This window comes from Takifugu rubripes, chromosome 20 (genome assembly GCF_901000725.2).
Source record: "Takifugu rubripes chromosome 20, fTakRub1.2, whole genome shotgun sequence".
Classification (NCBI taxonomy): Eukaryota; Metazoa; Chordata; class Actinopteri; order Tetraodontiformes; family Tetraodontidae; genus Takifugu; species Takifugu rubripes.
The window spans coordinates 9362656-9387104 of NC_042304.1; the positions used below are offsets into that span (position 1 = coordinate 9362656).

The window sequence follows — 24449 nt, forward strand, 5'->3', positions numbered from 1 at the left end:
CCTGCCGCCGAGGGATTGGTGGGGTTTTTTTGTTTTGTTTTTTACAAGTGGGGAGAGAACGGCTAAAAAGAGCAGATGCAAAGCAAAATGGCTTAAGAGTGTCTTTTAATATGTCCTCGCTTTGAGGCAACACTACAAACACATTCAAACAATGGGACAGCAATGCTCGCACCTTCCATCTCTCGTACAAAAGAGATTGCGACCTCCTTCAGAAATAAAAGAAGCGAAACTTAAGAGTAAAACAAAACAAACTAAAAACGAGTTGCTCACACCTGAGCCGGCTGTGCTCTTTCCTGTCCCATGTGTTGGTGACGCCGCGATATCAACTCAAAAGTTCCCCCGTAATGTCTGCTGCAACAGACGACTTGACGCAGGCACAAAGAAGAAGGTGGAACGCCTACTGGACTTACAGTAGTTCATCAGTCGTATATTCTCTCTCCTGCTAAACAAAAACGAGAATTAATTATATTAATATTGAATTTATGGCTGCTTACAGCAACATTGTCATTCCTTAAGTGCTTAATTCCGTCCACATGCGACAGGCTGTGCGACTGCCTCCAGATTCTGACCAAATCGCTCGTCAGTCTCAGTGCAGGTTAGTTTTATTTCTTAAGGAACCGTTTTTTCCAAAGAGAGGGTCTTTCAGCTGTGGCGTGGGTGTTTTGAGAGCGGGTGTGGTATATAAGAAGACCTGCGAGGACTTCTTTTCAACCTCACCACTTCCTGACTAAAGGCCTGAACAGGTACCACCATGAGTGGGTGGAAAGGGAGTTTCTCCCTCGGTGAAAACTTGATTGACAGAATCTGTATCTTTCTGAGGTTTATAGACACTAAAATTGCGAGACATACCTATGAATGAGAGGAAATTGCAGCACCAGTACTCAGACTTCAGTGGTGTAACACATACGGTCAGTTATAATGTACCGTGTGTGTAGCTGCATGTTAGGATTGTTCCGAGTTCTTTTTTCTTAACTGGGACATTCTACCAGTCTCTTTAATAAAGTGGGTTGAAGCGGCGGTCAAGCAGAGTCTGCTTCTTCCTTTTTGTCTTTCTTGCCCTCCCCCTCTCCTTCGCCCACGTTGCTGCCGTCCAGCCGCCGTTTGCGGTTGCGAGCGCTGGCCTTGGATGTAGGCAGAGGCTCCATGCCAAGGATCTTGTGGATCTGTCGGAAGGCAAGCTGCCGCAGAGCTTGCTGCAAATGGAGGAGGAAGAGAAACGGGCTTTAGTACGGATGGATGCATTTTGGACAAATTAGAACAAAATGTGCAGGCAGAAACCGAGGAGATCGGGGCTGCAGTTGCCATTTCCTCTTTTGTTGCCTTGTACAGTTGTCATTGAGCAGACACCCCCCACACACACACACACGCACACATTTCCGTCTTTACTCACAGTCGATATAAACAGCAGCACTTTGGTTACCTGTGCATCCACAGTTATTTCCTCTCTGTCTTGAGGCACCATGTTGTCCAAAGCATCAGTGGGTTCTTTCTCACAGGGGTCCATTAGACCGGGTCCGTCTGAGGGAGGAAACACTTTAAAGTAAGCTTCTTTAACTTTAGCATTTTGGAAGAGTATTTTTTGGCCCTGCCTGTTCTATCAGATGGTCTTCAGGACTGTACAGGAGTTAGACCTTATTTAGCTTAAAGGCCCACTTTGCTTTAAATTTCCATATTTCCTGTTGAGTTCCCATGGATCTTGGATGGATTACAAACCTTTTTATAACCACATTCCTGTTTTGTCTTTACTTATTCATATATATTCAGTCTGAATTTTATAGGCATACAAGAGGATATTTTTAGGATAACTGCACTTCAACATGCACATTTGTTCAACCTGATAGGAGGATGCCTGTAGAAATGCATTCCAGGACTCTCCGCAAGGCCTCTCCTGGGCTTAGTGGACCTGCAGCGCTGCTGATCACTTTCTCCACCAGCAGCTCCATCGCCTACACAACAACAAAACTTTACTCAACAGTGCTACAAAAAACGGTCACAGTGACCGTTGCCCACACTTCTGCAATCTGGTTAAACTGATCTTTCTCATTCTAATTTAATGAATAGGCTGCTAGTTGTCAGAAATCTGCCATTTTCACATTTGTTAGGGTTTATCAGATTTGTAGGGGAGATTTATCAGACAGACACCTATCTGGAGCCACGCCTGACAGACAGTTAGACAGACAGTTGTAGTTATTTACCCAGCCAGACATCTTTGTCCAGGTGGAGACCCGCTGACACAGATCCCTCAGCACCCGAATGATGATCACGCAGGACTGCAACCCGTTGGCACGAGCCTTCAGAAGGATGGGACGTTAACAGGAAAAACTCAGACTTCTACTTCACAATGACTGAAGCGCTTTAACTGAGGACTTTAAATGACCTGGAACCATTTGGCGTGGCGGAGGGCAGCCAGGTACTCCAGACATTTCTTCTTATTCAGCAGATCAGGAGGATCTATCTCAGGTTCAGGTTCTGAAGGGGAAAATATACAATCAAACTCTACAAGATGTTAAAATACAGTGTATTTGCTGTGGACGTTGACACACTAATAGAAAAATAAAGAGAATAACATTTAAATGTATCTCATGGGTTCAGACACATCTTCAGAGACACTCTTTGGCTTGAGTATAATAATCATAGAAAAAAATGAAGTGATGCTTAAAAAGGATCAGAAAATACAATGAGCTCAAAACAAGCGTCACTAATTTCTATCCCCAATTTTTCAAAAGGAAATAAAATACAAAAAAATTGGTTTGATTTTATTGAATGTGCACAAGAACAGGGAACATTCTCAGGAATTCTCCACAAGCTGTGAGTAAAAAATAATCCTAACGGCTATTTTTAGACCTTTCATTAACTTTCTGCTCTGGATTTCCTCTTCTTTGTGCTAGATCCAGACTGAAAGGTGTTTAGTAGGGAACCTCTGCTGAAATCATTTCAAGTTAAAACAAATTTGAGCATTTAAACATTTTCTGGTCATGAACGGCTTTCACTGGTCCTCTAAGGTTACAGTTAATTACAGAATCAAACTTGTCATCTGTGAGATTGAGACTTTCAATATCACCAGAGGAGAAACCATGAAAACAGGTCCAGAATGTCTATGGATGAATACTGCCTGTGTAGATTCTCAGTATTCCTGTGGGCAGACAGCTGATCAGCCTCTCAGACGAGAGATGAAACGTGTTCATTAACCTAAAGGATGTCCAGCCTTCGACTAAAACGCTGTAGATGAATAGAGAGGATTAGCCATATTAATAGCAACAAACGGATGACGAGCAATATCAGACCCAAAAACGGAACTTTTAGATTGTTAGTGGGACCCTTAATGTCTGTTTGTTAGAAACACTTTCAGGTGTAAAAATGGTTCAACATTACAGGTTTTTAGAGATGCTACAATGTTTTAATCCTTCGCTGTTGTTACACCTCTGTCAGAAGGTCAACAGGCTAAAAGGTTTCATTTTCAATGTTGATGTATCTTGTAACTGAAAGTTTAACCCCAATAAAGCCACTTTTAGAACAATAGAAATCTATAGACAACAGGGAAGGCGGATCCAGAGTAAAGGGAAGTGTCAAGGTACACATGGTAAGAACGGCTTAAAATGGGAGGACTGAACACTATATATATTAACAGTTTCTGGGTGGGGTCCAGTTTTAATAAACTTTCAAACACAAATGCAAATGGAAACACAGAGCCACATTTTTTAGACCCCAAAGTATCAAAATTCTAGAGAGCTGTGGACAATAAACCGACCCATTGTTGCATGATAAAAGACTTTTCCTCTCCTTAGTGGGGTGAGAGATCTGATACTTGTGGAGGTGCGCTGATACAGAAACTCTGATCAGCAAACCCCAACAATATCAGAAAATAAAGAGACAGAGGCCACAGAAAACATTTTTACCATGTTTTCCAAATGGGAAACGACAGAATGAATTACTGACCACCAGCACACGACTTTCTACAACACAATGATCCTGGAAATTACCTTTAATGTTGGATGGTGAGAGAAAGAATGATGATGATGATGTACATCCCAGCATGAAACACATCATCTGTTTTAATTCAAGTAGTGATCATTGTGTGGCAATAAAATGACACTCCAATGCCGTTGCTGATAATGCCTTGGCACAACAACAGGGATGAGAAAGAATGGGGTCGGGAGTCGCTGGACCTCAAAACCCCCTCCTTGGCAAAAGTGCAAGCTAAACTTAGCTTAAGGCTATAAACTGAGAATAATTGTTGAAATATTACATACATCTGAGGCTCATTTATCTCATCCCTGGGCATTATCGGAACATTACTCATTGACAATGTCATATCATTATAATACTTTCCAAAGATTTCATCTGTGTGTGTGTGCGTGTGTGTTCACCAGATAAACACACACCCTGATGGCACAGAAAGGTCGGAGAGCCCGGCTTTTGATCCCCATGTTGTCAAAAATAAATAAAGAAATCGGGGACTAGTTTAACTGCAAAAAAGGGGGAAATGAAAGATAAATGAGTTAAATATTACTTAAGGAGTTAAATAACGAAAAAATAAACGTGGGCTTGGTTTAAAGTCCCACTCTGAGTAATTCGAAAGCAGCTCAGCCTTAAATTTAGGCCACTACTGAGGTAAAAGAGGAAAAAGAGGGATAATTATACAAGTGCATTACACACATTGCTGACATCCAGTTGTCTGGTACTGAAAGCTTTGGCTTCTCTAACCTTTCTCAGCCGCTTTTCCTCCTGCCTGCTTGTCCTTCTCAGCAGCAGTGTCCTCCCTCATCAGCGGCGAGGTGAGAGAAATGGTCACCTGCATTTTGGGCTCCTTGCTTGATAATATCACGATGTTGGCCTCTTCAGGGTGAGCCTGCACCTCATACTGATCTTCAGAAAATGTCTGCCGGTTAAAAGGACACTTGGAATTACTCACTACAGAGGAGGAGGGGTGGTGGGGCAAATAGCAGCCGTGTATGGCAGAGGTTTCAAGGCATTTATTTAGTTATTTACTTAACCCTGATTTGACAAATTTGTTTCCCTTACGCTGGCTGGCGCCTTACATGTACCGTATGTTTATTTAATGGTGGATATATTCCTCCTCATTTTGAACTTGGTGTGGCAGTTTACCAGGTAAAGCCCCATCTCACTCTGTAGGATTCAGGTGTCATAACCAGGCAGTGAATCTAAAGATCAGTCAACAGCAACCTTGAGTAAAACATTAGAACTAAAGCAGGAGGGAGGAAGAGTTTGGAATTACAACACAGCCATTAAGTGCTCTCAGTTCTGTTCACTTAGATTTAAATGTCACAGAATAGTTTTATTCTCTTCTCCAAATGACAGATTGTTGATTTGTAAATACAGATAACCTGTTCCAAAGACCAAAAGCACACATTTCCATGAGTTTAACACAGCCGGGAGGACATTTATTTAATTAAAACAGTCAAATTACTAATACACATCTGGTGATCAAACAGCTTAGTAGTATCTGGCTGTGCGGGACAATTTCACACATTTCTGTAAAATCTAACTGTGAAATATGTGATTTAAAAAAAGACTAGTTTCCTCAGTAGATAGAATAATTACAGCTGAAAAGATATTACAGAAATTCGGGGGAAGTGGGCAGATTGTGTTTTTCTCATTGGGTTTTTCTCATGTGACAAAACAATGTGTGGTTTTGTACTTGTGACGGGACAAAAAAAAAAAAAAAAAAAAAACCTCAAAAGCCTTGTGATTAATAGTTCCTACCTCCAGCTCCTTGGGCAGCTGTGTAGCGATGCTCTTAAGTAAAGAAACAGTGGGTTTCTTTGCAGTCAGCAAGATGAGCTGCACATTTCTGTCTCCACGGAGCAGCAGGCCTTTGGCGAGAATGCCTACCCTCATCACTCCTTTCAGCACCCGCGCTGAGCTCTCAGTACTGCCCAGAAAGACAAAATAAAAGACAGGAAGGGCTGACATTACAACAGCTCAGCATAAGCAAGCGTTTCCTCCACTTTTACATGTGCGGAACATTGCAGTGAAGACTCAAAAATGCAGCCACTGCCACAATTTCTACTGGTGTTTGTGGGACTTTACACAAATTTGATTTCCACATTATTAACCTGCCACTAAAGATAAACAGAGGTGAAAAGAGAGGGTTAAAAAAAAATCTCTATGCATTGAAAATGAAAATATGCTTCCAAAAGAGTGAACAGAGAGTTGGTTAATTGACTCAAGGTTTACATCTGACATGACAGGATATCAAAAGCAGTTGGGTGGTGACCAGTTAAGCTCTCGTGTTGGCTTGTTTTTACTGCAGAGCAAAGAACAAATATTATAAAACCGGAAAATACGTCAGACCTTTGCCACCTGGTCTTAAGTAAGCAAATATGCAAGAGCCTCCTATTTGATAATCCTATTACTATATGGGTGAATATCTGACTGCTGCCAACAAGTTAGTTAACCCAAACTGGTGCAATAATTAGCTTGTCATCGAGTATGAGTGTTTTTGGGGGGTGAATTTTATCTGGCCAGGCAGTGTATGTTCAACTTTATCCTTTATCTTTTTTACCCTTTATCATTGTCTTCAGTAGCAGCTTGTGTGTCCTTATCCAGCAAGGAGTCTGACACCAGTTTGAGAGCTCTCTCAGCGTGGGAGACAATCCTCTGAACAGCCTGTAGCTCTTCCTCAACAGGGTAGATGGTGGAGTGTTTAGCCATGATGTGTCGATCGTCAGGAGAGTCTGGCCGACGCACACACGCCTGGGAGCGGGACCATAAAGTCATTGATAAGGCTTACTACTGAGCCTCAGTCTAGACAGTATTAGAACTTTAATAAAGACTCACCAGCAGAGGGGGCACTGGCATGCCAGGGCGGCTCATCAGTGGGAGAGGAGCCATTCTGCGTCTCTGTTCACCCCAGTATATTTGCTCCTCCTCCATCCTCCTCCAGTAAATGTCTTCCTCATATCTCCTGTATGGGACAAGGTGTATTCAATGCTTTGGTGATATTTGCTGTTGATTGAGGTGTCACATTTTGCTCTTGTGGAATATTCTTCTGTTCATCTCTCTACAGTTCTGACCTCATTTCCATGTGCCAGCGCTGCTCATCATCTCTCTGCCTCTTGAGCACTGCTTTCTGTTTCTGCTTCTTCAGCTTGTTCTCCTGCAGTTTTCTTACTCGGTTACTGGGCTTGATCTCCACGGGAAGCTCTGGATTCACCTTTTTCTAAAGAGACAGAATTTAAAAAAATAATTGCAAGACTGAACTCAAAAATCAGTAGCAACAAGGTAAAGACGATCAATGGATTTTATTTTAATAAAGTTAAATGTGAATTTTAATGTATCTAAATTCTGTCAAAATGCTAAATTGACCATTTTTATTGAGTGTAAACTAGTACTAAGCACTGAATAGTGCAAAGCTGTCGATAGCCCTGCATTCCCACAATAATCCACAGGAGGCCGCCACAGCTCTGACTAAAGTTCAGTTTATTTTCCTGCTGAAAATTGCAATAAAGGAATAGCAATTGCTTTCATTTCAATTAACAAATTTAAATTAATTTGAATAATATGATTAGAACTCATCACTGTTAATTCCAAATAATAATGACAGAAACTGGTGTAATGAAGCAAAATGCATGCAGAAAAATGTATAGTCAAGTGTTGGTGCACCTAAACGGAAGTTAGGCAAACCGGTGACACCAGTGTCACAGTAATGAGCATTTCGGTAGCTTTGAGCCAGGTTAGAACAATGTCTTAAAAACCTGCACCAATATCCAAACCCTGCTATAATTTTTGTCAAGATAACTCAGAAAAGACAGGAGCTCAGTGATGCTCCAACATTCTTACTTTGTACTGGAGCCTGTGCCTTCTTCCTTTCAGGTGCATGTCTTTTGCATTGGGGTCATTGAAGCTGCACTCACACAGTTTACAGTGGAATCTAATCACTTTGCCGTCATCATTTCGGACCTAAAAGCAAAGACAATTATAGCTAATAAGTGAACTGAAACCAAACTGCCGCAGAATTGATCTGATCTTTTTGACTGGCTTTCGGTTCCAAATTCTATTTTTCTTCTCCAGTGTACCGTACCTCTTCAACATAGTCATGTCCAACTGGCTGGATGTCTCCTTGACCTCCAGACACATCACTGTCCTCATTGTCACTCAGAGAATCCACCTTCTGGGGAGGCTGCAGCGTAAGCACCTCCACCTTTGACACCGCTGACGCTGCTGTTGTTGCAGCTGCTGCTGGGGTCACTGGACCAGCAGGAGCACAGACAGGCTTGGTGGCTACAAATCAGAAAGGACACCACAAACAAAGCAGCAGGAAATTAACATATATTACTAATTGATTTTTTTTTTTTATGCCTGGTGAAGAAACCACAAAGCTCAACAGTGACAGTAATAGACACAACACAAACGATGACACTTACAAATGCCAGTTATTCTGGAAGGAGCTGATTTCTTAACAGGTGCTGCAGCTGTTTTGACTGGGTTACTAACAGATGCTTGTTTGGATGCTGTAGCAGAACTGGAGCTGGTCGATACAGGAGAAGCTGTAGAACTGGCAGCCGTAGGTTTTCCCACCGTCGCCATTGAGAGGACTGGATTTGCGTTGACCAACACTGGCTCAGTGGATGGTATAGGCTTGCCTAGTTTGGTGTGAAGTTTCACCACCTGTAATTTCACAAAGGGAAATAAAACCATTCAAATCTGCTGGAACGTGAAAGTCTTTGTTCGTATGTTTGTAAGATTTGCTAGTTGAACAGAATTTCTTAAAATGTGCCAAAAGAAAATTGGCAAAAGTGATGACCTTTTGGTGTTTGGACCCACGGATGTGTGCAGCATAGGCGTCCACCCCGGTGCAGGAAACATCACACAGCTCACAGCGTAACTGAGTCTGGATCCCTCTGGGTCCGTTTGTGGCCCCTGACTGCACCCCAGTTTTCAGTGCTGCCTCCTTCTTCTTATGCTTCTGCCCCTCAAGGTGCTCTCTGTATGTCTGATGCAGTAAATCAAATCAGTTACCATGTCACATAAAAAAGTAAGTAATTATACTGTAAAAGTAAATAGTATGACAAGCAGGTCTGATTTAACTGATTTTCTTTGCTGGAACAGAAAAAATGAAATTCATAACTTTGTAGATATAAAGAATAAAAAAACAAACACTCTTTTTGTAAATAATAATGGTGCATCACATATCTGACAATCAGCTTATTACTATAAAGCGTGTGTATAGATGTGTACCTGCGGGCCTGCGCAGCTGATCTTACAAATGTCGCAGTAATGCAGCTGAGGCTGTTTTGGGGGCCTTTTTGGCTTCTGCAGCTTGTTCTGGTGAAAAGTGGGCTTCTTGTAGGTGTTCACAGATGGAGCCGTTACCATGTTGCTGCCCGAGTTGCTCCAGGAAGAACTGGTCAGTTGTTTGAGTGGCGGCTGGACGGAGGGCTGCTGTGGTTGTGGCTGCTGAGGGGGAGGCTGCGGTTGTGCGAGGTTCTGCTGGGCAGGCTGGTAGTGGTAGGAGGGGGTGGATGTCGAAGTGTAGCCAGTTGAATCATAACTGGAGTAGTTAATGCCTGAAGGCGAGTGCAGAATGGAACAATGAGGACACCATAGAGGAGGGATAAAAGGATACTGCAGGTAGCTGCAGGGGGACTACTCTCTGAAAAATGTCAAGGCTATTTTGAGAAAGTCTTAATCTTCAAGGCTCAGAAAAAGATATAACTACCTTTACTTGCCAGTAACCATAAAGTACCACCCTGTACATCATGTAAAAAAAGCTATTTTTGCCAAGAGCTAGCTAGAAATCTGGCGTATTATGTTCTGTGATGACAATATCTAAAAGCTAATAAAGACAAACTTTTTAAAAATGGAATACTAGTACGAAAAGTGCTATTTTCCTGTCTGCGTTACCCGAGTATGTTGTGGCTGAAACAGTGGATCCGAACGAGGAATCAAGATTGTAGGAGGAGATGGGGGTGGACGGTTGTTGGACACTGGTGGACACTGGGTAGATGTTGTAGCTTGTTGACACAGAGCTTGAAGGGGCAAGAGGCTTCAGAGCTGTTACCTGCCTCTGGGGAGGAGGCGGCTGGCTGTAAACAGTGGAAGGACTGGGGCTGTAGGCAGTCTTTACTCCAACTGATACTGGAAAAGTTGGGGAAGGGGAGAAATGAGGAAAAGACAACTGGAAAGGTACATTTCTGAGGTGACACCTCAATAGTGTTTCCTTTTCACACTGGTTACTAATTCAGTTCTCACAATTCAAAGAGAAGAAATAGAAAATAAAACTTTATTTTTTTTTTAAAAAAGGACTCACCTGTCTGGTAATAAGCCTCTGCGGGTGTCCTCTGAGCTGATGCTATGCTAGTCTGGTAGAACTGTTTATTTTCAAAGGTAGACACAGCTGCAGGGCGACCATAGCTGTAATTGTCCTGCTGATAATCATAGATATATTTTGTTCAAATGACTGCGGTAATTAAGCAGATGACTGTATAAATCAAATCAAAATATATAACATGAAATCAGTTGGTTCAATATCACAGCCTGTATAAAGAAAGAGGCAAAAAACATCAAAGAAGCAAAAGAAGACTGACCGTGTCCGAGTACACCTGGTACGTCTGCGGGGTGGTAGTAGGCTGAGGGGGAGCCGGGGGCTCAGGCTGCCTGTAGGCGTACTCAGGGGGGGCCTGGTGGTTCTGATAGGCAGCATAGGGGGCAGAGACCACAGGCCGCGCTGCCTGGACTGGAGCCGGAGCGTAGGATGCCGTCACTGGATGGCCAACTGCGGAGGCCTGCTGGACGCTGTAGGTGGCCGTAGAGGGATGGGAGTAGGCTGGAGGAGGCTGGGCACTGCAGGGAGCAGTGACATGAAGAGAGAATTTGCTTTAAACAAAAATCAAAGGATGTAGCCATAAACAACAGGTTACAAGAGATAGGTCTAACCAATCTGTAAATGAACAGTACTGACAGCAGCACCAGGAGAAATGTCCATCATTGATATTGGCGTATAAACTAAAATAACTGCACCCTAAATAAGTGGACAGAGCCATGCATGTAATATGTAGAGTACAGGAGCAGCGCGCGCACACACACACACACACACACACACACACATAAAGACAACATACTCCAGTTTTTCTAGACTGCTTCACTAAGAGTTCACTAACAGAACAATAGCATTATAGCACCGCGATGACCTCTCAAAAATACAAAAGACTTATTTGAATTACAAACATGCTCTACGTCGCATTAATTATTATCAAAAACCCCGAATATAAACCGGTTTAAAAGGTCTTAGTTCATGACTAAACATGTAACTACGTTGCAGTGACACCTTCGGAAAGCTGGATCGAAGCTAGCTAAATCCTCAACCTTTACAACCGCTGTCATCGTGCCACAAGCTGCCAGACGTTGGCTTTAATATCGACTGGGTGGACTGGTTTAGAGGAAAGCGTGTGCTGGTACCACCGGGACCCATTTAGCGCTCAACACCGGGCCGGTGCTCTGGTGTGCTGGCCTCCCAAGTCAGACAGCCGACAGTAGCTAATCGAGCTAACGGGTCGAGCTACATTTTAAGACGTCTCTCCAAATGTCACGCACTTAAAACCCCACCAGCGTCCATGACCCCGTCGAGACAGGCCAGTCAGAGACAAATGCAGCCCAAAACGCACGCTGACATCGTCTTCTGTAGGTTGGATTACCTGTACTGGGGACCGGCACCATGTGTGAAGCCGAAATAATTGCTAGCAGCCATCTTGGCATCTCCAGTCCTTCAGAGGGCAGAGAAGACCTCGCTGCGTCTCGGCTCTTCGCTCTTCTGCACTAAATACTTAATGCTTTAAGAGTGTGTTCACACCGAGTGTGTGTGATGCTGCGTGCTATTTGCACTCTCAGATTAGAGGGTAGAACGATAGACACCTCACACCTTCGACCGCCGCCATCTTGATGACGTGTGAAATCTGCGTCACCACATTTTGGAGAGAATGACCATCGGGGGGAAATAAACAAATACCATAAAAAGGTTTAAAACGGCTTCATATCACCGCATGAATCTACCAATTATAACTGGAACGTGTTACATCATAGGGCTATACTGAACAGGGTTTTGCAAACGAATAAAATTAATAATTAAACTCATATTATAAATCCTTTTTTTAAAAAGAAAAAAGATTTTAGATTATATTTAGCAAATTCTCAGTTACAAATGTTATGACCAAGAATTTCAAGAATTATGGTAACACAAAAGAATAAATAATTGTCTTTTTGAGAAGTTGACTGTCAGAAATAGCAATTATGTAACTAATAATGATCACACATAGAAAATGTTATACACAAATGCACGTGGCTTTTCAATTTTGGCTTCATTGGAATTTTGCTTTCATCCCTGCTACTTTTGCTCATTAAGCCCAAACACAAGCAATACGTAAAAGAGAAAGTCCACGTTCATTCTTTACTGTATCAGTGAGATATCCCGTAATTGACATACTGCCCATCTGCAGGCTTGATTGACATTGACTCTCTTACTATATAATATTCCTCATCCTCTTGCTTCTCTGTTCTCCGTCTCTAATTGAACCCATTAGTCAAACCCATTACTTTTTTTACTCTTTCATCCTGCATGTTCAGCTGTTGATCCTCTTCAGTCCGCTGACAGATGTGGGGTCCCCTGCAATGTCCTTCAGAGAGGACAGAGTTCATGTTCACTTTAACCTGATGACTAATGAGGAGATGAGAGACAGACAAGTGCCGGCAGCATCTCTCTGTTATCCTGGTCTGGCGTTTTGAAAGAGGTTAAAGTATTTATCTTCGGTTAACTGCTGCTAACAGGTGAGCGGTTCAAAGCCTCGCCTGGCCGAGACCTTGTGATCCAAATATTATTGCAAACTGTGGTGCAATCCAGCAAAAACAGAGCCAAAACACAAAGCCTTTTTTGCAGGATTAATACCGAGTTAAATCATTTATAGACTGTCAGCTCTATCCAAGTGCAAACAACCGTAAAGAAATTGGTTTGGGTTTATAAACAACAGGCTATTCATTAGGGAGAATGGAGCAGGGGAAATAAGGCAGAGAATAATTTATATGCAGACAGAGGATTGGGGTAGATATTAGAGCAAGGGAACCGAGAAGGAGGGTGCAAGCAATGGAGAGAGAGATGCTGTTGCTAGGGAACAGCACACACAGAGGACCACCTAAAACAGGTCAGGGAAACAGCCCCTTATTCTGCTGAATCTCCCCCCATGAGATCAGATAGAGAGTAAACCAGAGAGATTCCAGCAGAAATTAATAGAGATACTGACGGTTGAGCAGATGGATTCTTAAAGAAATTTTGTGTTTATGGCTGCTGGAGCGTATAGGAGAATCAGTCCGGGCGGCCAGTCCTTTGACAACAAAGGTGTCCAGAAGCAGAGGAGAAGGAGCGGGAGGGGGAGTCTAGCACAGAGGTCCTCCCTGTACTCACACACCTGCGGCCAGTGACTGAAAACACGCACACAGCAGGGCTGTGTCTGCATGAGGGTGCGTGTGCATGTGAATGAGGGACAGAGGAGAAATATCAGCGCGACTCCTACTTTTCTGATGATGAAGATCAGGAGGATCCGGAGTAGGAGTTCTTGAATTTCTGCATTTCCGAAAGGGTCGTAGGGAGGACACAAACACGCCGACCGAGCGGGAGGATCTGTGGAGTCCCACTCTGCTCATGTGAGTAAAACCACTGAATACACGTCCATGTCCTGATATCATCTCTGCTGCTTCCACCTGCCTGTTCTAGAGTGATCCCTGACACAGAAATCTCGTGGTCATGGTTGGATCTACTGTGCATAAGGAAACATAGAGCATTTAATCCTGCGATGGTGTTAGAACAACATTTGGAAGAACCTGATTATATAGTCCTCCTATAAGCATTATAGGAGGACTATATTTCAAGGGCACGTGTGAGATAAAATGATGTATTTATTGAAATTTGTTTGCTTCATTTATTGGTGGGAAGCCAATTTGACTGTGCAGCTGTCCTGTGGAAATTCCTCTGTGCCTGACTCGATTGTCTTTCACGTTTGAGGCTGCTGCTAATGGCAGAACCAACGTAATCACTCTGCCTCTTGAAGTAATGACATCATGGGACCTGCACACGGTGTTCTTCCAGTCCTGCAGACACAGAGATGTTGCTGTAGTTCAGCAGTCAGGACTAATTATCCATGATGATGCAGGGTGCATTCTTTAATACAAATGTGTAAAATCAGGCAACCTGGGTGACCTGGGGTTCCTTCATGCTCAATTTTCATTCGCTACAAATGTACTTTATATTGGAATACATGTTGGCTTGAATAAAAGTGTTACACGACCTACTTGAACCCAAATGCTCTGTACATCGTAAATGTGTATTATTTTGCCCCTTGTCTTTAGTGGTTGCACCAATAGATTACAGTAACTAAACGGACACCAGCCTGAAAATATGCAGTTCTTTGATTGTCCACTAGACGGACTCCATCGGGATACAGGTTCCGATGACCTTCGTTTAAAAATGGCGAAAACAAAAAAACAACACATCTTCTGCAGCATAACACCTTTAGTGGATATGAAATCTACTAGTGGTAGTTTAGTTTTTATCTTTGGAAACATGCAGCCTTACACAGAAAATGAATGAGTGCAGGCGGGAGGCTGCGACCACCTCTGACAACTGTAAACTAAGATTAGAAGTGAGAAGCGAGATGATCTAGCTGGATCAGAGAAGGGGTGGGCTTCTTCTGGCATCTTCGTTAGCCTCTTCAACTGCACTTACGAAGAAATTCATGAGTGATATTTAACTCGGAGGAGGTCTGCACTGAGTCGGTCACATGCCCCTCACATGTGCTTCTCTGGGCAGGGGGATAAAAGTCCATGTGATCAACAATACTTAAAAGCCCCCAAAATGTAGGGAAAGGAATTGAGTAAATTCCTGCAGCGATACTGACTCTTCCTGCCAACACCGAACAAGTGTTCCAGCAGACCGCCCCCATGAAGACTCTTTAGGTCGCATTTTGGGCGTCAGGTGTCCTCTATTGTCGTGAATCCCGTCTCCTCCCACCCCCAGGTCCGTGCTCCCCTCTCAGAGGGATGGGCACTACAGAGGCAACTCTACGCATGGAGAACATGGAGGTGAAAGATGAGTGGCAGGATGAAGACTTCCCAAGGTAAAGTCCTTTCATTCCTCTTCCTCACCTCTAAATCTTTTAATTGTCTAATTTTTTCATCCATTATTATTGTATTCCTTAATGCTACTGCAAGAGACAATTAGAGAAGGTTGAGATGCTCGACGTGTAGAAAAGCAGCGAGGAAGAACCCCACCCCCGTCAGATTCAGCAAGGGGCAGGTGTAGTTCTGTCCGTAAATGGGCTCAGGCCACGTCATGTGACGCAACAGCAGTTGCCGAGCATCAACACAGCATCGCCAGGAAAATGGTGGCAGGATTTGCTTAGAGACAGACACGCAGGAAGAAGCAGCAAGAAAGGGACCGTTACTGCGGTAGATGCCCGGAGACACTCTGCTCTAGACCGCATGTTACCGACCGGGACGCTGCGGAATGAGAGAACGCAGCCCATAAAAAGCGAGTGTGCGTAAAAGCGCATTTCTGTCGGCACTGACACAAGCAGATATTTCCTCAAGGTAAGCGTCATAATGTTTACCGCTGAAGGACGACGTGGCTGTTGAAGGCAAACCCAATAATCTGTTTTTATCGTAATCATTCCTGACAAAAGAGAGCAGGGCGACCGCAGGGGTCTGCGGGGAGGAGAGTCCTATCCCTCTTTTGTCTGCATTAAAGCCAGTGAGCCGGTGTTGTTGTCTCAGCAGAAGCGTCTCTCTGTCTCTATCTTTCTCTCACACACACGCACACGCACGCGCGCACACACGTTACAGCTACACTGCATTGTAGCATCTCTGCAGTCGGATCGTCTTGTTATTGATACGCACGTGTGCGTGCCCCCGCCCTAATGGAAAACAGCGCATCACTTCCTCGCTGTGTTTTCTCACATGCACTATATTTTTTACTCCACTTTAAGCTTTGGTGTTGTGTTCCTAACCCGATGCTCATTGTTTTGTCTTCAGACTACTTCCAGAGTACGGAGACATGGACCCCTCTTGTGGTCTCACAGATGACAGACCCTGTAGGTAACACCGAGGGGTCAACAATGGGCAGAATATAACATAACACCTCCTAGTATGACGCCGCTTGTTTTGTGATGCCTTCGCTGCAGCTCCCCCCAACTCTCTGAACGTGAGCCCACCTGGAGGCGGCGGCGTTGCTTCGTCCCACCGCAAGCGCAGAACACTCATCGCACCCGAGCTGAACCTTTCACTGGACCACAGCGAGGGCTCTTTGCTGTCGGACGACTTCTTGGACACGCCGGACGACCTGGACATCAACGTCGATGACATTGACACGCCCGACGAGACGGACTCCCTGGAGTTCATCACCAATGGCAATGAGCTTGAATGGGAAGGTGAGTTTAACACAACCAGATTCTAGTCTTACTAATTGAGTCCAATATGTCGTCCTGCAGTGGTAATAATCAGCCGAAAGGTTCTGGGTTCAATTCCAGGACAGTGAAAGGACTGAGTTGGATGAGTGATTGGTGTGTCCGGAGTGATAGATGACAGAAAATGGATGGTTGTAGGACATATTACGCACTACGATCACCTCTCTGGCATTTTCTATGTTACTCCTATGTCACCAAACACCTCTGACCTAGAGAGGACGCCAAATCTGTGAGGGTGGTTTGTGGTTCTGGGTGTAAGGTTTCTGTCCCTGCAGGTCCTTAGAGATGGCATCGATATTTAGCTAAATTTGGATATTCTGAGTTTTCAGATCAGCTCAAATTGTGCCTTTTCTACCAAAATATGAATTAGCGCGACAGCATAACAGGCACTCAACAGTTATCAAACCAATATTGCTTCTTTTATTTACTTTGGGTCTCACTGGTTCTAATTTTTGCTGCAAGGTCAGCTTTGTAAACAGAACCTGTTCTTTACGCTCTGTCCAGACGATGCGCCGGTGGCCTCAGCGAAAGCTGCCCCAGCTGACGGTTTAGGAGACGCGGAAGACGAAGGGAACACCAACGGACGTCTCTGGAGGACGGTGCTCATAGGAGAGCAGGAGCATCGTATTGACATGCAGATCATCAGGCCTTACCTGCGGGTCATCACGCACGGAGGTCAGTGAGTGACAGGAACCGTCAGACGGATGTTGAAGGCAGTTTGTATTGTTTCCCACGGTGATCTAAACTTTGTCGGCTCCTCACTGCAACTTTATCCCTTCAGGTTACTATGGCGAAGGCCTGAACGCGATCATTGTTTTCTCTGCCTGTTACCTGCCTGACAGCAGCTGTTCCGACTATCACTACATCATGGAAAACCTCTTCCTGTGAGTGTGCCATGGCTGACATCATTCTCCGGACCTTGTTCTACCTTAACGTGTCCTTCCTGCAGCTATGTGGTGAGCAGCCTGGAGATGCTTGTGGCCGAAGATTACCTGATCATCTACATGAACGGGGCCACTCCTCGGAGTAGGATGCCTGGGATCAGCTGGCTCAAGAAATGTTACCAAATGATTGACAGAAGGTGAGGAAAATAGGCTGTAAAACAGCTGGATTTCTAATTCTGATGCTGAATTGACTTGTGCTGTTTGTGCTGTACTTGCAGACTGAGAAAGAACCTAAAATCTTTAGTCATCGCTCATCCTACATGGTTCATACGGACTGTCCTGGCTATATCTAGACCCTTTATCAGGTAACACTATATAATAAATGTTGAACCAATCAAGTTTTGCACTGTAAAACGTTTTTCAACTTAAAAATCGTGAAATGCTGAATAATAACCCCAATGATCAGTTGGGGTAAAAAAAAAAATTTAAAATTGTCTTCCACAGTATGAAGTTCTTGAATAAGATCCAGTACGTCCACAGCCTGGATGAACTGGCTGAGATCGTCCCCATGGAGCACGTCCATGTTCCAGACTGTGTGATGCAGTAAGTACCAGTGGCCACCAGGTGGCGAACTGGGACTGTGGTTCCGTCCGCCTGGTGCACAGACGGTTGTCAAATAATGAAACTGAGAATCAGCGTGTAATTTAGTCAAATGTATTCATTTCCTGTCCCACCTGTTCTTACCTTTTCAGTCAGCTCACACTGCCCATCTTCCATCTTTTATCTCATTTATATCTTTGGGCAAATAGTTCAAATTAGGTTTAATAAACAGAGAATGAATGTAAAATGTTCAAATAAAATTAAAATATGGTTTTTACTCTAGTCATATTAACAACACAGTTTTGCTTATTTACAGGTTTGATGAAGAGAGAATTAAAGCACGAAAGGAAAGGTAATATTCAACACTGATTGACAGACCTACACTTGAAATACTCACTCACTCACTCAACCTCTCTTTCTGTGTGTGTGTGTGTGTGCGTGTGTGCGTGTGTGTGTGTGTGTGTGTGTGTGTGTGTGTGTGTGTGTGTAGAATGGAACATGAAAAAAAACAGCAGGAGGAACAATCAGTCACAAAAGATGCATTCAAAAAGCCAGAGAGGTATCAATCTGCAGAGAGATTAACTGAGAGATTGAATATTTTATCATTTAAAAAAAAAATCATTTGTCCTTTTCCTCACTTTCAGGCCCAAGTCGATGATTGTCGATTAAGGACAACAGCAGAGCGTTTCTGTTGAAGGTAAATGTGTGTATCTCAAATGTAACAGCTCCAAAGTGAAACACGTCCTTTCAGGGATTTTCTAAAACTAGTAGAGGTAGAGGGTGGACATAGGGTTTAAAGGTCAACAAAAGGACATTGTAATTCATTCTGAAGCCCAGCGAGTTAAGGGGAGCAGTTTAATGTGGCGTAGAAGTTTATGTGTTGGCATCATTCATCATTTATGAATTATAAATTCAGCTATAATAAAGGATTTTTGTGTTGTAATATACTGACGAAAGATGATCCATGCAATTCTGTAACCACTCTACAGTAACTCTGTGTCTCGTATATATGTAACACAATCATTTTGTGTCATTGTGATCTTCTTTATGCAGCGTTTGGAACATGAACCCTGTGATTTACACCCACGAGAAGCCGCGGCCCATTCAAATCTACTTGTGCTTCCATGTTTCAACGTCCAGCTTCTGATGTGTGAATCTGTCCGTCCCTCTGGAACTCCGCTGGAAGCCGCTGCTCAGTCAGGAGCTCTGGCTGGGAAACGGCTCACCTGTTTATTATCATCCCGTCTGACCCGGTGTGTCACGCGTGTTTCCGACGGCCTCAACACGAGCTCTCGTCCTCTGAGACAAGTGATTTTGGAAATATGGAGCGGAAACTATTTTAACTTCCCAAACTGTTACTACCTTCAGCTTAACTGAGGATCTACAAAATGTTAAGCTCTACTGACCGTTTAGAAAAAAAAAAAAAAAAAAAAAAGTTTGGGCACCAAGTTTGGGGATTTGTGCATCTAAAAGCTTTTAATTTGGGAGTTTAGAGAGTTTGGTTCAGACTGTGGCCATAGGTTTGTTCCACGTGTAAATATGACATGAGTGATGTAAACAGCAGTGGATTCATCAGATGCCTTCATCTTTATGTTGCCTCGTTTTTGCTGCACTTTCAGCCGTTTGCAACGCTCCCTCTGTTTTGCTGCCCTGACCCGTTGGCAGACGTACTAACAGCTGTATTTGACTACGATGTGCCTCGAGTCGACACGTCCAGGAATGTGCTCTGCTCTAACGCTGGTGCGCCTACACGACCCGAACCATAGGAGTTAGATATGTGCTGAGAAGCATATGTAAGGCAGACTGAGAGGAGCATTTCAGATGGGAAGATCAGCGTTACTGCAGGTATAAAGTGGCCTCTGACTGAAGTGTTAGTGAACTGTGATAGATGCTGAGGATTTGTTTTCTTTCGGGAATGTCAGCATTTCAGACTTAATTTTATATAATTAAAATGCACTTTACTTTTTTTTTTTAAGGGGTTACACTGATTTTCCTCTAATGTCTTCCATCTGTTTAGCTAAATGTAGCAGGTTGTAAATCCTATAAATCTGATTTTTATTATTATTTTGCATAACAATATTGCCTGCCTTCATTATTTTGCACTGAGTTTGGTTGCTGCATAAACTTTGAATGGAATCAGCATTAAAATGTTCCATTTAAGATGCTTCTAGTGGTTTTTTCTTTTATTTATTGATTTAATTTACTATTTTGATGAAGATTATAAACGTTCCTGATTAATTCAGACCCCAAATTATATCGTTTCCATAAAATGGCTAATGACACCCCTGAAAAGCAACATGCCAATTCTAACTATAAAGCACAATATTTGTATTGTAATAAATTATTTGCCCCCCCACATATTTGTGTAATAGATTTTGGTATAATATTCTCACTTATAGGAGCTTCCTTGTTGGATTAAAGAAATAAACAGGTTGATTTTACTTTTCAGTGTGACTTCACTACAGCGGGGGTGAGTAAATGTCAGTGATACTCCAAGTACAGCATCACAGAGGAGAGATCACAATGACCTCTGACCCCTCAGCATCCATGATGTCATGTGTTCATGTCAGAACACACGACGTCTGTTCTGTCAGGTTCACTTTTAACCTCCGCTGACTTCACACTCCTCACACACTTGGTTTGACGAATGAAAGTCTTTAATGTGACAAAATGTGGACAAATTCTATACTGTCAATCTCTTTCCTAAGTGATTAAATTAGTCCAACACTTGGAGCAACTGTCAAATTAGTCAATTTATTATTACTTTCTAATGAATCCAGGAGGCTGTCGATAACATTTTAAATAAATGAACGGTGTATAAACCAGTATGATGTGTAAGATATACTATACAGCAAAGGTACTAACCTATTAGTAAATGCACGTGTGAAACATAGACTTTTCCATAAATTATTTTAAACACGTTTTAATAAGAAGATTTAAACAAAGGCGATTACTTTCTCAATATAATCGTTTGACAATGGCATACCCACACATGTCTATATCTGTACAGTGGTATAGCAGAATTATACACGAATTTACTGCTGTTATGAACCTTTGCCGCGGTCCATTCAACCTATGCCCCCTTTTTCCATTCTTTAATGACACTGCTGCTGAAAATCCGTTTAGATAAGCACTGATGCTGTAAATCTAACGTCTGTTTAATGCCTAAGAAGCTAAACATCCGAGTATTAAAAGTAAATGTACCAGTTAATTATCTGGGACAAACTGGAGCGGGCTGGTAGAAACAAGAAGCTGCGTTTATAAATACAGCTACATCTTATTGCATGACGGACTTTTCAACCAGCCGATGCGACACCAACAATGGTAGTTTTCCACTGTGGTCCCGGGTGGTCCCGGGTGGTCCCGGGGGGTCAGGTGCACAGCTCGGTGGAACAACAAGCGCTCGGAAATATGCAAATGAGGAGATTCGGAGGGCTGCGATTGGCTGCCGGAGACATTCCTCCGAGGAGTCGTGCGTAAAGGCACGTAAGAGCGCGAGGAATGAGCCCGCCCACTTTTGCGTCGGCGGTGACGTCGCCGGACGCAGGCCGCTTAAATACTGCAGCGCCGCGCGTGCCAATGGAGTTTTGCGACAAGCGTCGCGAGAGGACGGTGTACGCGGTCAGTGCTTTTATCACGCGGCAAAGTTCGACTTTTTAAAAAAAGAATAAAAGGCTTCGCGCTTGCAAGAAGATGAAGAGGAAATTCATCATAGGAATCGGCGGGTGAGTTGGATTATTTTGTTCAGTGTGGAGCTTTGGGGGCAGTAAATTCATCACGGTCACATCACGGCTTCCTGCAGTGTTTTAATGGTGTTTAATTAGAGCCATTTTTGGTGTTTCAGGGGCGTTATAGCGCCTTGCTTAGAACTGTAGCTGTACATGACGTTAAAACCCCACATTCTGTGGAGGCGGTTTTCCAGAAATGTATCTTAGAGAGATGTCACACGTCAGTCAGCCTTTTTAGTATACATTTATTATCAGCTGCCCGCCAGATTGTAGCAGCCAGGAAGGCGTGTTTCCGCGCGTGGGACCGCTTTGTTGTCATTAATCGAGCGGGACTTTTGAAAACTCCCCGCCAGGTCCCGGTCAGAAATGGAGGGAGAGTCAATAATGCTCACGAAATCCGTCAGTTCTTCTGCTGTCTGTCGGTTTTGGCGTATTTATCACAGGGTTTTAATTATTTAATTATTCTTTGAAATGTTGGTGTTTTCGCGCCCTGTCCGGTGCCAGGCGTTTGTTTATTTATTCCTAAATTCACACCGAGAAAAGTCGACCGCCGCAATTAAAGTTTCTAAATTGTGCTCTTTTGATTTAGGGTCACGAACGGGGGCAAAACAACCCTGACCCAGAGGTTGATCAAGATGTTGCCCAACTGCTGTGTTGTGCACCAAGATGACTTTTACAAGGTGAGTTTCGGCGTGTGGATGTTTCAGGGTTTTCTTCCTGTCCCATTTACTGATGTGAGCGAAACAGGGGGGTTCTGTCACACACACACACCCCCCCTGCACATTTAATTCTGTGTTGGAGGGGAAGATGTCCTTTTCATGCAACATTGTCCCCCAGTGATGGGATGTTGTCTGAATGACTTCCTTAATTTTGTTCATCCCCTGGTGTGTGTCTCTGTCTGTGTGTGTGTGTGTGTGTGTGTGTGTGTGTGTGTGTGTGTGTGTGTGTGTGTGTGTGACTATGCACGGACGCGTGTGTGTGTGTCCGTCCTTTATTGTCCTTGTGCGCGGGCTCTGGCATGTGGGTGTGAACTGCCCTTGTTGGCAGCTGTGAGGTTGCAGCAGTGTTTTATTGGTGACTGTTATTTCAGAAGCCTGATCAGATAGAAGTCGGGAAGGACGGCTTTAAACAATGGGATGGTAAGACTTCACAGAAGCCCGCCAGTGATCCATGTTTACCCTCTAGTGTCAGAAACTTCCACCTCTAATACCGCATACACACAGCCATTTTAAGTCAACCAGTGTGTTGGCACCATTGATAATCTCCTCCAGTATTTCGGAGCGAAATATAGACCTCTTTTTAAGTATTTTATTTATAATTAGTATGTATTTATTCTAAACAGCAGACTGTTTTTGCTGTTTCCTATTTGTCCCTACAGTGATCACAGCTTTGGACATGGAGGCAATGACCAACACGATAAGAGGCTGGATTGAGAACCCGGTAAAGTTCGCCCGTTCGCATGGCGTCAACCTCGCACGTACAGATGATGTGAGCGAACCCGAGGAGCAGACGCACATCCTGATTGTGGAAGGCTTCCTGCTCTATAACTACCAGTAAGTTGCCAAAATCGTCTAAGCTTTTCTATTTATTTTAAAGTCAGAACCCCTTGTTTTCTTTTTAAGCATTCGTATCTTCTCAGCTCAAATTGTTCTCTAGCATGGGTAGGGGTTTGCAGAGGTGTCACGTGACCCGTGTATGTACAGTATATTCTTGAGGGCCCAGGCTGGTTCTCGCAGACAGAGATAAGGAGTTCAGCTGAAAGAGGCTCTCTGGGTCCCTGCACCAATCAGCACGCTGGCTGCTGGTGCTGTGTGTACCCAGCATGAGTGTGAAGCACTCCGATAAGACCCAATCTGAGTAGTTGCATAATGAGGATTATTGAACCTGTTTTGACGCACATAAAAAGCCCCCCGACACGTGCGTCCTTTGTACCTTTCTGCACTTATCTTTCTTGTGTGACCCCCTTCCAGGCCCCTGCTGGACGTCTTTGACAAGTGTTATTACATCACGATTCCCTATGAGGAGTGCAAGAGGAGGAGAAGGTGAGCGGAGACAAAAGCACCTGCTTCAGTGACGTGTTTACCCCCGTATGGATCTCTGAGTTTAATCATCATTTTATAGTACAAGACAGTACACGGTGCCCGACCCCCCCGGCCTCTTCGATGGCCATGTGTGGCCCATGTACCTGAAACACAGGACGATGATGGAAGCCAGCCACCTGACAGTCGGTGCGTTAGAACTATTCTCTTTGCTGATGTAATTTTAAGGGCTGTTTTCAAACCCGGGCCTCCCCCTGCGTGCAGACTACCTCGACGGACTGAAAACGAAAGAAGAGATCTACAACCAGGTGTACGAGGACATTCAGAGCAACTTCCTCAACCGTTTATAGGTAAATGGCCTGAAATGGCGGCTCCTCGTACGTAAATGCACGTCAGGTGTTTACACATGCATTTCATCTGTTTTCTTTCTCTCTTGCAGCACAGGGCTTCTTCTTTCCTGTACAGTTTGTAAATAGTTCCAAGGATTTTTTTTTTTTAAATCCTTTTGTAATACTATTCTATTCCTGTAAATCAACAAAGCCTTGTTAACTTAACTTTTGTCATTTTGATGATGATGATCAGTGTTTGTTTTGAGGACGTGTCAGTTCAGCTCCCTGATGTCACCGTTCAAATGTCTGCTTTACAATATCTTGATTGAATAAATTTTCAGTAGCTGAACAGACTATTGACTTGCTGTCCTTTATTGTCCTCGTCCAGGAGAGCCTGGCCCCT

At 43.6% G+C, this 24449-nt stretch overlaps 3 protein-coding genes across 7 annotated transcripts; 2 read left to right on the forward strand and 1 right to left on the reverse strand.

Annotated features, from left to right (window-relative positions):
- Nucleotides 1-88: 88 nt before the first annotated feature.
- zfr2 (zinc finger RNA binding protein 2) lies at nucleotides 89-11922 on the reverse strand. Of its 2 annotated transcripts, none has more exons than XM_011614852.2 (19): nucleotides 11658-11922; nucleotides 10551-10806; nucleotides 10274-10388; nucleotides 9868-10101; nucleotides 9202-9530; nucleotides 8768-8956; nucleotides 8388-8631; nucleotides 8045-8244; nucleotides 7804-7923; nucleotides 7038-7183; nucleotides 6802-6928; nucleotides 6527-6717; nucleotides 5725-5893; nucleotides 4705-4879; nucleotides 2378-2469; nucleotides 2196-2291; nucleotides 1835-1946; nucleotides 1421-1518; nucleotides 89-1193 (listed from the first exon to the last, which is right to left on the reverse strand). In XM_011614852.2, exons 1-19 carry the CDS (start codon nucleotides 11708-11710, stop codon nucleotides 1020-1022), a joined length of 3120 nt encoding a protein of 1039 aa, XP_011613154.2. In that variant the 5' UTR covers nucleotides 11711-11922; the 3' UTR covers nucleotides 89-1019. The 2 variants fall into 2 exon arrangements, with proteins under 2 accessions (XP_011613154.2, XP_011613153.2); XM_011614851.2 differs by having other exon boundaries at nucleotides 10274-10391.
- Nucleotides 11923-13144: 1222 nt separating this feature from the next.
- atcaya (ATCAY kinesin light chain interacting caytaxin a) lies at nucleotides 13145-19018 on the forward strand. 2 transcript variants are annotated; one of them, XM_029828336.1, is made up of 13 exons: nucleotides 13145-13653; nucleotides 15023-15122; nucleotides 16036-16094; nucleotides 16185-16430; nucleotides 16971-17141; nucleotides 17248-17350; nucleotides 17416-17547; nucleotides 17629-17715; nucleotides 17855-17953; nucleotides 18267-18302; nucleotides 18441-18509; nucleotides 18595-18647; nucleotides 19004-19018. In XM_029828336.1, exons 2-12 carry the CDS (start codon nucleotides 15046-15048, stop codon nucleotides 18617-18619), a joined length of 1104 nt encoding a protein of 367 aa, XP_029684196.1. In that variant the 5' UTR covers nucleotides 13145-13653; nucleotides 15023-15045; the 3' UTR covers nucleotides 18620-18647; nucleotides 19004-19018. The 2 variants fall into 2 exon arrangements, with proteins under 2 accessions (XP_029684196.1, XP_011613156.1); XM_011614854.2 differs by lacking the exons at nucleotides 13145-13653; nucleotides 15023-15122 and adding an exon at nucleotides 15222-15594.
- A 2496-nt stretch (nucleotides 19019-21514) lies between these two features.
- On the forward strand, nucleotides 21515-24398 carry mibp (muscle-specific beta 1 integrin binding protein). Of its 3 annotated transcripts, none has more exons than XM_029828337.1 (8): nucleotides 21515-21675; nucleotides 22268-22358; nucleotides 22772-22817; nucleotides 23057-23231; nucleotides 23649-23720; nucleotides 23800-23906; nucleotides 23982-24067; nucleotides 24157-24398. In XM_029828337.1, exons 1-7 carry the CDS (start codon nucleotides 21644-21646, stop codon nucleotides 24065-24067), a joined length of 609 nt encoding a protein of 202 aa, XP_029684197.1. In that variant the 5' UTR covers nucleotides 21515-21643; the 3' UTR covers nucleotides 24157-24398. The 3 variants fall into 3 exon arrangements, with proteins under 3 accessions (XP_029684197.1, XP_011613157.1, XP_029684198.1); XM_011614855.2 differs by having other exon boundaries at nucleotides 21516-21675; nucleotides 22769-22817; XM_029828338.1 differs by lacking the exon at nucleotides 22772-22817 and having other exon boundaries at nucleotides 21624-21675.
- Nucleotides 24399-24449: the final 51 nt, after the last annotated feature.

Excerpts from the sequence above, each read along its gene's own strand:
- zfr2 (XM_011614851.2), bottom strand. The coding sequence starts at position 11,710 with ATGGCTGCTAGCAATTATTTCGGCTTCACACATGGTGCCGGTCCCCAG. Across the intron at positions 5,894-6,526 it reads ACTGAAGACAATGATAAAGG|TACTGAGAGCTCAGCGCGGG; the intron begins GTAAAAAAGATA and ends CTTTCTGGGCAG. Across the intron at positions 1,194-1,420 it reads AAATAACTGTGGATGCACAG|CAAGCTCTGCGGCAGCTTGC; the intron begins GTAACCAAAGTG and ends CTCCATTTGCAG.
- atcaya (XM_029828336.1), top strand. The coding sequence starts at position 15,046 with ATGGGCACTACAGAGGCAACTCTACGCATGGAGAACATGGAGGTGAAA. Across the intron at positions 17,716-17,854 it reads ATATCTAGACCCTTTATCAG|TATGAAGTTCTTGAATAAGA; the intron begins GTAACACTATAT and ends TGTCTTCCACAG. Across the intron at positions 17,954-18,266 it reads GTTCCAGACTGTGTGATGCA|GTTTGATGAAGAGAGAATTA; the intron begins GTAAGTACCAGT and ends GCTTATTTACAG.
- mibp (XM_011614855.2), top strand. The coding sequence starts at position 21,644 with ATGAAGAGGAAATTCATCATAGGAATCGGCGG. Across the intron at positions 21,676-22,267 it reads TTCATCATAGGAATCGGCGG|GGTCACGAACGGGGGCAAAA; the intron begins GTGAGTTGGATT and ends CTTTTGATTTAG. Across the intron at positions 23,721-23,799 it reads GAGTGCAAGAGGAGGAGAAG|TACAAGACAGTACACGGTGC; the intron begins GTGAGCGGAGAC and ends ATCATTTTATAG.